This window comes from Elephas maximus, chromosome 6 (genome assembly GCF_024166365.1).
Source record: "Elephas maximus indicus isolate mEleMax1 chromosome 6, mEleMax1 primary haplotype, whole genome shotgun sequence".
Taxonomy (NCBI): domain Eukaryota; kingdom Metazoa; phylum Chordata; class Mammalia; order Proboscidea; family Elephantidae; genus Elephas; species Elephas maximus.
The window spans coordinates 135,705,104-135,717,350 of NC_064824.1; the positions used below are offsets into that span (position 1 = coordinate 135,705,104).

Consider the following 12,247-nt stretch of genomic DNA (forward strand, 5'->3'; position numbering starts at 1 on the left):
TAACTTTACTTTTTATTTTGTGAGTCTTCAGGGTTTAAAAGGTTTGCTTAATAATTTTGTTTGTAAACTCACATTGCTAGTAACAAGCACGATCCCTCCCCAAGGCAAAGATCAAAAGCTATTCCTGTTTGAGAAACATACAGATGTTATCTCACCAAATACAATAATTCATTACTGTCCTCATGAGTAAATCACTGGCAATGAGGACACGTTTCTTGATGTGTGAAGGAACACATACCCTCTCTTGGGGCAGGTTTCGTATCTGGACTTCTCACACAGACTGTCACAGGAGCTTAGAATCCAAGCTGCTAGTTGCTCTGGGCTGCAGTTTCCCGATGGTGCCTACAAGTTTGACTGGCTTCCTTCCTCTGTGTGTGTGTCTCCTGTTGACACCTGGCTTTGCTGAGGCAGGCAAGCTGCTGGTTGTCCCCATGGATGGGAGCCACTGGTTCACCATGCGAGCCGTTGTGGAGAAACTCATTCACAGAGGGCACGAGCTGGTCTTAGTCATGCCGGAGGTGAGCTGGCAACTGGAAAAATCACTCAACCTCACAGTAAAGTCTTATTCCACTTCTTATACCCTGGAGGATCTGAATCGTGAGTTCATGGTTTTTGCCAGCCGTCACTGGGAAACTTCGGACTTAGATTTATTTTCTCTATTAACGGGTCCAACCAGCACGTTCCTTGAATACTTTTTTTCACATTGTAGAAGTTTGTTTAACGACACGAAATTAGTGGAGTACATAAGAGAGAGTTCTTTTGATGCGGTGTTTACAGATCCTTTTGATCTGTGTGGCTTAATTATCGCCAAATATTTTTCACTCCCATCTGTGGTCTTCACCAGGGGACCATTTTGTCATTATCTCGAAGAAGGCACACAGTGTCCCAGTCCCATTTCTTATGTTCCCAGAGGTCTCTTAGGGTTCTCAGACACCATGACCTTCAGAGAGAGAGTATGGAATCAAGTCTTCCATTTGCAGGAGCGTTTATTTTGTGGCATTTTGGTCAAAAGTGGTTTAGAAATTGCCTCCAAGATTCTCCAAATCCCCGTCATGGCTTACGAACTCTACAGCCATCCTTCAATTTGGTTGTTACGAACTGACTTTGTTTTGGAGTATCCCAAACCTGTGATGCCCAACATGATCTTTATTGGAGGCATCAACTGCAACCAGGGAAAGCCATTGCCAGAGGTAAGTTACGCCTTCTTTAGCAGATTAAGATCACCTGGCTTTGGGTGTGAAAAAACCACTCCTGACTGAACCAGGATTTGTCATTTATATTCTTCACATTTGTAATTTCTTTCTGGTTTAATGACTTTTTTTTTTTAAAGAGTTATTTATTGATTGATTGTGCTTTAGATGAAAGTTTACAGAACAAATTATTTTCTCATTGAAAAATTAATACACATTTTGTGACATTGGCTGCCAACCCCGTGATGTGTCAACACCCTCCCCTTCTGGACCTTGGGTTCCCCACTTCCATTTGACCAGCCTTCTTGCCCTCTCCTGCCTTCTCATCCTTGCCCATGGATCAGAAGGCAGTTACATCTAGTATACGTGGTTGAGTTACGTGTATTTTGTTTGTTTTATGGGCCTGTCCAAAGGGTAAACCTCAGGAGTGACTTCAGTATTGAGTTAAAAAGATGTCTGAGGAGCCATACTCCTGGGGTTTCTCCAGTCTCTGACAGATCAGTAAGTCTGGTCTTTTTTTTTTTTTTATGACTTTGAACTTTGTTCTACATTTTTCTCCAGCTCTGTCGGGGACCCTTTATTGTGATCCCTGTCAGAGCTGTCAGTGGTGGTAGCTGGCCACCTTTTAGTTGTGCTGGACTCAGTCTGGTGGAGGCTGTTGTAGTAGTGGTCCATTAGCCCTTTGGACTAATCTTTCTTTTTTTTTTTCTTCATGTCTTTGGTTTTCTTCATTCTGTCTTGCTCCAGATGGGTGGGATGAGTGGAGATCTTAGGTGGTCGCTCACAAGCTTTCAAGACTCCAGACACTACTCACCAAAGCAGGATGTAGAACACTTTCTTTATAAGCTATGTTATGCCAATTGAGTTAGATGTCCTTCAGAGACTGTGGTCCCCCAGCCCTCAGCCCAGTAACTCGGTCCCTCAGGGAGTTTGTGTCTGTGAAGCTTCTGTGATTTTGCCTTGGTCAAGATGTGCTGACATCCCCAGTATTGTGTACTGTCTTAGCCTTCACCAAAGTTACCACTTACCTATTGTCTAGTTAGTGTTTTTTTCTTCCCCACCTCTCCTCTTCCTCACAACCATCCAAGATCGTTTCTTTCTGCGTGTAAACCTTTCATGAGTTTTTAGAATAGTGGTATCATACAGTGCTTGTCCCTTTGTGACAGACTTATTTCACTCAGCATAATGCTCTCCAGATACGTTCATGTTGTGAGATGCTTCATAAATTCATCATTGTTCTTTATCGTTGTGTAGTATTCCATTGTATGTACTATAATTCATTCATCTGTTGTTGGGCACTTAGGTTGTTTCCATCTTTTTGCTATTGTGAATAATGCTGTAATGAACATGGATGTGCATCTGCCTATTCCTCTGACGGCTCTTATTTCTCTAGGATATGTTCCTAGGAGTAGAATTGCTGGCTTATATGGTATTCTACTTTTAGCTTTTTAAGAATGCACCATATCGTTTTCCAAAATGGTTGTACCACTTTGCATTCCCACCAGCACTGCATAAGAGTTCTAATCTCCCTGAAGCCTCTCCCACATTTGTTATTTCCTGTTTTTTTTTTGATTTGTGCCAGTAATGTTGGGGTGAGATGGTATTTCCATGTAGTTTTGATTTGCATTTCTCTAAAAAAAAAAAAAAATTAAAGGCTAGTGATTTCGAGCATTTCCTCATGTGCCTGTTAGCCACCTGAATGTCTTCTTTAGTGAAGTGTCTTTTCATATCCTTTGCCTATTTCTTAATTGGATTGTTTGTCTTTTTGTTGTAGAGGTGTTGAGTTTTCCTGCAGATTTTAGAGATTAGATCTTTGTCAGATTTGTCATAGCCAATTTTTTTTTTTTTCTCAGTCTATGGGTTCTCTTTTTATTCTTTTGGTGAAGTCTTTTGATGAGCATAAATGTTTAATTTTTAGAACATCTCAGTTATCTAGCTTATCTTCTGTATTTGTACATTGTTAGTTATGGTTTATATAATATTCATGATATGTATTAGGGCCGCTAGCATTGGCCTTATTTTTTCTTCTATGATCTTAATAGTTTTTGGTTTTATATTTAGGTCTTTGATCCATTTCGAATTAGTTTTTGTGTGTGGTGTGAGGTATGGGTCCTGTTTCATTTTTTTTGCGGATGGACTTCCAATTGTGCCAGCATCGTTTATTAAAAAGACTGTCTTTTTCCCATTTAGTGGACTTTGGGCCCTTGTTGAAGATCAGGTGACCTTAGGTGGATGGATTTACACTTGGGTTCTCAATTCTGTTCCATTGGTCAGTGGTCTGTTGTTGTACCAGTACCAGGCTGCTTTGTCTACTGTAGCTGTATAGCAGGTTCTGAGGTCGGGTAGTGTGAGTCCTCCTACTTTGTTCTTCTTTTCAGTAGTGCTTTACTTATCTGGGGCCTCTTTACTTTCCATGTAAAGTTAAAGATTAGTTTTTCCATCTTGTTAAAGAATGCTTTTGGTATTTGGATTGTGATTGCTTTGTACTTGTAGATTGCTTTGGGTAGAATTGACATTTTCACAATGTTGAGTACACCTATCCATGAGCATAGTATGTTTTCCATTTATGTGGGTCTCTTTTGGTTTCTTGGAGTAGAGTTTTTTTTTTTTGTATAGGCCTTTTATGTCCCTGGTTAGATTTATTCCTAAGTGTCTTATTTTTTTAAGGGCTATTATAAATGGTATCGCTTTTCTGATTTCCTTTTAGTAGTTCTCTTTATTGGTGTATAAGAATCCAACTGATTTTTATTCATTTATCTTATATCCTGCTACTTTGCTGAATCTTTCTGTTAGTTCCGGTAGTTTTCTTGTGGAGTCTTTCGGGTTCTCTATGTGTACTATCATAGCATTCACGAATAGGGATAGTTTTACTTCTTCTTTACCAATTTAGATGAACTTTATTTGTTTTTCTTGCCTTATTACTCTAGCTAAGACTTCCAGCACAATGTTAAATAAGAGTGGTGATAAAGGGTATTCTTGTTTTATTCCTGTTCTCAGGGGGAATGTTTTCAGCCTCTCTCGGTTGAGAATGATGTTGGCTGTTGGTTTTGCATCGGTGTCCTTTATTATGTTGAGGAATTTCCCTTCTATTCCTGTTTTACTGAGAGTTTTTAACAGGATTGGGTGCTGGACTTTATTGAATGAAGCAGAGTACTTTTTCAACAGAATCCCCAGATGGTGTAAATGGTTATTGTGTTTGGGGTTGGCTCGATAGCAACTGGTTTTTACTTTTTAAGCAAAGTCCAGATCTCATATTTTGCTGCTAGGGTTTTTGTTCCTATGCTCCCCCTACAAGCAGCCTCCCATCAGTGAAAGCAGGTGCATTGGGGGCAGGGTAATCTGGGGTGCCTTGTAAGATGGTGGGGCTGGAGCTGGGAATGCCAGCTCCATGCTGGGCCCTAGGGCATATGTGGACCTGCATAAATGTGGGGAGGAGTGAGAGTTACATGTTTTCAGCGTGGTTGCGCATGGAGTATGTGGGGCTGGGAGGTAACCAATAACCAATTGCCTTGCAGCCTATCCTGACTCATGGTGATTCCATGTGTGTCAGAGTAGAATTGTGCTTCACGGGGCTTTAAATGACTCTGACCTTTGGAAGTAGATTGCCAGGCTTTTCTTCTGAGGTCCTTCTAGGTGGACTCAAATCTCCAGCCTTGTGGTGAGCTGTTAACTGTTTGTGCCACTCAGGGATGCTGGGGTGGGGAGATTAGCCATTGCTGTAGAGTCTTTTATTTTTTTTATAGAGTCAATTCTGACTCCTAGTGACCTAAAGGACAGAGTGGAACTGCCCCTAGGATTCCCAAGACTGTAGTCTTTACAGGAGCAGACTGCCGCACCTTTTTCCTGAGGAGCAGCTGGTGAGTTCAAACCACCAAACTTTCGGTTAGCAGCCAAGCACTTTAACCACTTTGCCACCTGGGTTTCCCCTGGGGAGAGTAGAGGAAGCCAAAGGAAGCCGAGGCTTTGCAGAATGTCGCTATCAGGCTTGCATGAACTTGGCACTTCGCTTTTTACAACTTAGGACAGAAGAAGGGATCGAGCAGGAGGCTGCCCAGAGGCACCTGCTGTCTGCAGTTCTAGGTAGTGGCGGTGCGGCAGGTGGTTCCCATTCCTGCCCTGTCATTCCTTAGGCGGTTGGTGTTTAGTGGGTTACAGAATCTGTTCTGGAGCTGTAATCAGCATTAAAAATGAGAAAAAAAAAAAAAAAAGAAATAGAATAGAATTGGATTGGATAGAAAATATCACTGTAGTTAGTACAAAGGTTGTTTTGTGAAACATTTGTTTTAGGTGCATAGACCCATATTTGTGTACTGAGTTGTGAGTTTATATGAGAAGTGTTACTGTGGGTCCTGGCCCAGATGCATTGAAAGCTGCCGTCTTTAACCACCTATGTGCTTTCAGCCAATGTCTGCAACCCATTTATGCAGTTTTCACACAGCCACAACAAAACCATGTTTTGGAAGACTAGAATAAAATAGTAGAACTTGTGCTAATATTAATTAGTTAACTAATGTTTAACAGTGTTAATGGGTAAATTGATATTATAGATTGATTGTATCCCCCAGAAAAATATGTTGTAGTGTTAACCTCAAGTCCCCGTAAATGTGACCTTGCTTGAAAATAGGGTCTTTGAAGATATAATCAAGCAAAGCTAATATGACACCTTATCGGAGTTGTTGTTACGTGCTGTGGGGTCAGTTCTGACTCACAGTGATCCTATGTACAACAGAATGAAACACTGCCCAGTCTTGCGCCATCCTCATGATTGCGGTTATGCTTGAGCCCATTGTTGCAGCCACTGTGTCAATCCATCTCATTGAGGGTCCTCCTCTTTTTCACTGACCCTCTACTCTGCCAAGCATGATGTCCTTCTCCAGGGACTGGTCCCTCCTGACAACAAGACCAAAGAACGTGGGATGAATTCTCACCAACCTTGCTTCTAAGGAGCATTCTGGCTGTACGTCTTCCAAGACAGATTTGTTCATCCTTCTGGAATATTGATTATATTCAATATTCTTCACCGACACCACAATTCAAAAGGGTGAGCCCGAATCCTATATGAGAGGTATTCTCATAAAAAGAGAAGAGACACAGACATACACACAGAGGGAAGACGATATGTGACAATGGAGTCGGAGACTGGAGTGATACATCTACAAGCCAAGGATGTACAAGGACCCCTGCCGTCACCAGAAGCTGGAAGAGAGGGTTGGAACAGATTCTCCCTCAGAGCTTCAGAAGGAATCAACATGGCCGACACCCTGATTTCAGACTTCTAGCCTGCACAGCTGTGGGACCATAAATTTCCGTTCTTCTAAGTCAACCGGTGTGTGATACAGTTACAGCCGCCCTAGGGCACTAAAACAAATGGCAAACAATAAAGAGCACATATGTGAAGTGTACAGTTCCATATGTTGTGACAGATGCAAACACCAGTAAAACCACCGTCACAATCAAGATAATGATCACCCCCCAAGGTTTCCTCATGTTCTATGTAATCCCTGTCTCCCAGCCGTGTCCCGTTCCCCACATCACCCCCCACGCCCTCCCCAGCTTTCTGTCACTATACATTAATTAGCATTTTCTACACTTGTATAGAAATGCAATTTTCCATTATGTACATCTTTTTTATCTGGCTTATTTATTCAGCAACAGTATTTTGAGATTCGTTCCTGGTATACATGTTAAATAGTTCATTCCTTCTTATTGCTGACAAGTATTCCATTGTATGGATATACCACCTTCATGGATAGACCCTTGGGCTTTTTCCAGTATTTTATATTACACATAAAAGTGCTATGAACACTCATACACAGGTCTTTGTATGGAAGCATGCTTTCCTTCCTCTTGGATAAATACCTACTAGTAGAATGTTTAGGAGCCCTGGCGGTGCAGTGGTTAAGTGCTCAGCTGCTAAAGGGAAGGCTGGCGGTTCAAACCCACCCAGCAGCTACATGGGAGAAAGGCCTGGTGATCTGCTTTCATAAAAATTATAGCCTAGAAAACCCTATGGGCAGTTCTATTCTGTCATATGAGGTCACTAGGAGTCGAACTCAACTCGACGGCACCTAACAATAGTGGAACGGTTGGGTTATATGGTAGGTGTACGCTTACATTTTCAAGAAACTGCCAAACAATATCCCAAAGTGCAACTGACGTACAGTCCCAGCGCCAGTGTGTGAGCGGCTCAGCTCTTCTACACGCTCTCCAACACATGGGGTGGTCACTCCTTGAATTTTAGCTAATAAGTGTTTAATTTAAAAGGTGGTTTTCATTTTTATTTCCCAAATGACTAACGATGTTGAGCATCTTTTCATGGGTCTGTTTGCCATGTGTATATGTTCTTTGGTGAACTGACTGTTCAAATCTTTGCCCATTTCTTTATATTAGTCTTTCATTTTCTCCTTCTTGGCTTTTGAGAGTTCTTTATGTATTTTGGAGACAAATGCTTTATATGGTATATACGTTGCAAACATTTTCTCCCAGTCTGTGGCTTGTCCCTTTTTTAAAAAAATAAACTTAAAAAAATTTTATTGCGGTAAAATACATGTAACAAAATTTGCCATTTTAACCATTTTTGAGTATACAATTCAGTGACATCAATTATATTCACCATCTTGTACAACTATCACCACCAACCATTTCCAAACATTATTCATCACCCCAAACAGAAATTCAGAATTCTACAAGCTCCCCATCCTCCCCTCCTGCCAATCCCCAGTCCCTGGCAACCACCAAAGACTCTTGTGTCATGCCTTTGCCCATTCTAGTCACCTCATACAAGTGGGATCATATAATATTTGTCCTTTTGTGTCTGACTTATTTCACTTAGCATAGTATTTTCAAGGCTCATTCATATTGTAGCATGTATCAGAACTTCATTTCTCTTTAGGGCTGAATAATATTCCATTTTACACATATACATCATTTTGTTTATCTGTTGATGGATACTTGGGCTATTTCCACCTTTGAGCTACTGTGAACAATATTGCAATGAACATTGGTGTACAAGTATTTGTTCGAGACCCCGCTTTCGAGTCTTTGGGATATATACCTAGGAGTGGAATTGCTGTTTAAGAAACTTTTTATTTTATAATAGTTTTAGAATTACAGCAAAGCCAAAGTTGGAAAACTAGCCCAGAGAATTTCTGTATGCCTGCACTTAGTTTTCCCCAACACTTAACAAATTACTGTGGCACATTTGTCACTACTGATGAATCAGTACTGCCATTGGACCTTTGTCAAATATCTAGTAACTGTTTGACTGCCCACCATGAAGCTGTCTTAGACCGTTATTAAGGATTAGGTCCCCAGGTTGGATCCAGAGTTCCTCACTAAATGTTCCTCAGGGTCTTAGTGGACATGCACCACTTACCAATACACACACTGGCCTCACCCGTGAAGCATTCAGAATACCCAGTGATGGAATCAGCCCAACCCAACTAGCCTGTCCTGTGGGTTTCTTTGTGTGAGTGCAGCACAGGAACTATGGGAGAAGGGCGCAAGCTTGAAGAAGATGGCCCTTGACCTCAAGGAGTACTCTGTAGAGCACAGGACGCAGACACAGCGACTCCTGAAGGATGGCACCAAGTCATCAAGGCAAGTCCTAAAGCAGAGGTCTAAAGAGGCAATAGAAGGACAGAGAGGAGAGGAGTCTCAGTAGTGGGCTTCTGGCACTGATTGGACAGGAGGCCACCCACCACAAGGTCATATCTATGGGAAGTGATTTAAATAGATGATAGTCGCCTTCCACCAAATTCCTGTAATGGCCCATGGAGGTGGGGTTGTCAATATTATTTCAAAATTTCAGAGGCCACAAAACCGAACCCACTGCCTTTGAGTGGATTATGAATTATAGCAACCTTAGGGGACAAAGTAGAATTGCCCCAAAGGGCTTCCAAGGAGTGCTTTGTGGATTTGAATTGCTGATCTTTTAGGTTTCTAATTTCCTGCTGGAAATGGAACAAGACAAAAAGCAATGCCTACGTCTTCCAGCAACACGTGTCCATGGTTTATGTCTGCATTCATTTTGAAGAAAAGTACTTTTCTTTTTTTTTAATTGTACTTTAGATGAAGGTTTACAGAACAAACTAGTTTGTCATGAAACAGGTAGTACACACATTGTTCTACGGCATTGGTTAATAACCCCACATGTCAATACTCTCCCTTCTCAACCCTGGGTTTCCTATTACCAGCTTTCCTGTTCCCTTCTGCCCCAGGGCTGATGTGCCCCTTTGGTCATGTTTTGTTCCATGGGCCTGTTCAATCTTTGGCTGAAGGGTGAACCTCAGGAGTGACCTTATTACTGAGCTGAAAGGGTATCTGGGGGCCATACTCTCAGAGTTTCTCCAGTCTCTGTCATGCCAGCAAGTCTGGTCTTTCTTTTTGAGTTAGAATTTTGTTCTACATTTTTCTCCAGCTCTATATGGGACCCTCTATTGTGATCCCTGTCAGAGCAGTCAGTGGTGGTAGCCAGGGGCCATCTGCTTGTACTGGACTCGGTCTGGTGGAGGACGTGGTAGGTGTGGTCCATTAGTTCTTTGGACTAATCTTGCCGTTGTATCTTTAGTTTTCTTCATTCTTCCTTGCTCCTGAAGGGGTGAGGCCAGTGGAGTATCCTAGATGGGCACTCACAGTGTTTTAAGACCCCAGCTGCTCCTCAGCAAAGTAGAATGTAGAACACATTCTTTATAAACTATGTTATGCCAATTGAGCTAGATATTCCCCGAGACCATGGTCCCCACAGTCCTCAGCTCAGCAATTCGGTCCCTCAGGGAGTTTGGATGTGTCTATGGAGCCACCATGACCTTGCCTTGTACAGGTTGTGCTGGCTTCCCCGGTATTGTGTACTGTCTTACCCTTCACCAAAGTTTTCACTTATCTATTGCCTATTAAGTGTTTTTCCATCCCCACCGCACTCTCCCTCTTAAACATCAAAGATCGTTTCTTTTTGTATGTAAACCTTTTCATGAGTTTTTACAGTAGTGGTCTCATGCAATATTTGTCCTTTTCTGATTGACTTATTTCAGTCAGCACAATGTCCTCCAGACTTATCCATGTAAAGAGCTGCTTCACAGATTCATTGTTATTCTTTATCGTTGCATACTACTCTATTGTGTGTATGTACGTACCACAGTTTGTTTATCCATTCATCTGTTGGTGGGCATCTAGGTTGTTTCCATCTTTTTGCTATTGTGAACGATGCTGCAATGAACATCGGTGTGCACGTGTCTATTTGTGTGATAACTCTTAAGTCTCTAGGATATATTCCCAGGAGTGAGATTGCTGGATCATATGGTATTTCTATTTCTAGCTTTCTAAGAAGCGCCATATCATTTTCCAAAATGGTTCTATCATTTTGCATTCCCACCAGCAGTACATAAGAGTTCCGATCTCCCCGCAGCCTCTACATCATTTGTTATTTCCTGTTTTATTGGTTCGTGCCAGTAATGCCAGGGTGAGATGGTATCTCGTTGTGGTTTTGATTTGCATTTCTCTAATGGCTAGAGATTGTGACCGTTTCCTCATGTGTCTGTTGGGCGCTTGAACGTCTTCTTTGGAGAAGTTCGTTACCTTTGCTCATTTTTTAATTGGGTTATTTGTCTTTCTGTTGTAGAGGCATTGGTTTTTCTTGCATATTTTAGAGGTTAGACTTTTGTCTTACTTGTAAGAGCCAAATTTTTCTTCCTGGTCAGAAGGTTCTCTTTTTACTCTTTTGGTGAAGTCTTTTGATGAGCATAAGTTTTTAATTTTTAGAAGATCCCAGTTATCTAGCTTATTCTCTGGAGCTTGAGAGTTGTGGGTTGCAGTTTGTATACTGTTAATGCTGTGTATTAGGGGCTCTAGCATTGATCCTATTTTTTCTTGTATGAATCTCATTGTTTTTGCTTTACATTTAGGTCTTCGATCCATTTTGAATTAGTTTTTGTATATGGTGTGAGGTATGGGTCCTGTTTCATGTTTTTGCAGATGGACATCCAGTTTTGCCAGCACCGTTTTTTAAAAAATACTGTCTTTTGCCCATTTGATGGACTTGGAGCCCTTGCTAAAGATCAGGTAAGCATAGGTGAATGGATTCACATCTGGGTTGTCAATTCTGTTCTGTTGGTCAATGCATTTGTCGTTGTACGGGTACCAGGCTCTTTTGACTACCATAGCTTTACAGAAGGTTCTGAAGTCAGGTAGTGTGAGTCCTCCTACTTTGTTTTTTTCTTCAATGGTGCTTTACTTATTCAGGGCTTCTTCCCTTTCCATATAAAGTTAATGATAAGTTGCAAAGTGCTTTTCTAATGGAGTACCTGGATAGTGCAAACGGTTATCAAGCTGGGGGTTGACTCGATAGCAACTGGCTTTTACTTTCTAAGCAAAGGACAAATGTTGCGTTTTGCTGCTAGCGTTTTGGCTCCTATGCTCCCTCTGCAAGCGGCCTCCCATCAGTGAAAGCAGGTGCACTGGGGGCAGGGTAATCTGGGTGCTTATAAGAGGGTGGGGCTGGGGCTGGGAATGCATCTCCATGTTGGGCCCTAGAGCACCCCTGGGGAGAAGCGGGAGCTAAACGTTTTCATGGTGGCGGCAGACGGAGCGTGGGGCCTGGGAGGAAAGCCGTAACCAAGCGCTGTGCAGTCGACCCCATGTGTGTCGGAGTAGAACTGGGCTCCACGAGGCTTTCAATGGTTGTGACCTTTGGGAAGTAGATCACCAGACATTTCATCTGAAGTACTTCTGGGTGGACTCAGATCTCTAACCTTTTGGTGAGCAGCCAAGCATGTTAACTGTGCCGTGCAGGGACGCCAGGGCTGGGGAGAGTACCCACTGCTGTCGACACATTTCTGACTCCTAGTGATACTATAGAACAGAGTAGAACTGCCCATAGGGTTCCCAAAGCTGTAATCTCTACAGAAGCAGACTGCCACATCTTCGCTCTGCAGCGAGGCTGGTGAGTTTGAACCACGAAATTTTTGTTTAGCAGCCAAGCACATTAGCCACTTGCCACCTGCCTCCCTCTGGGGAGAGTAGAGGAATCCAAAGGAAGCCCAAGACTTTGCAGAATGTCCCCA

General features: G+C 42.2%; 1 protein-coding gene across 1 annotated transcript; it reads left to right on the top strand.

Annotated features, from left to right (window-relative positions):
* The first annotated feature begins 335 nt into the window (after nucleotides 1–335).
* On the top strand, nucleotides 336–1,259 carry LOC126078484 (UDP-glucuronosyltransferase 1A10-like). Its single transcript, XM_049889032.1, has one exon. It carries the CDS (start codon nucleotides 336–338, stop codon nucleotides 1,257–1,259), a length of 924 nt encoding a protein of 307 aa, XP_049744989.1.
* Nucleotides 1,260–12,247: the final 10,988 nt, after the last annotated feature.

Coding starts and splice junctions, on each gene's coding strand:
- LOC126078484 (XM_049889032.1), top strand. CDS start 336: ATGGTGCCTACAAGTTTGACTGGCTTCCTTCCTCTGTGTGTGTGTCTC.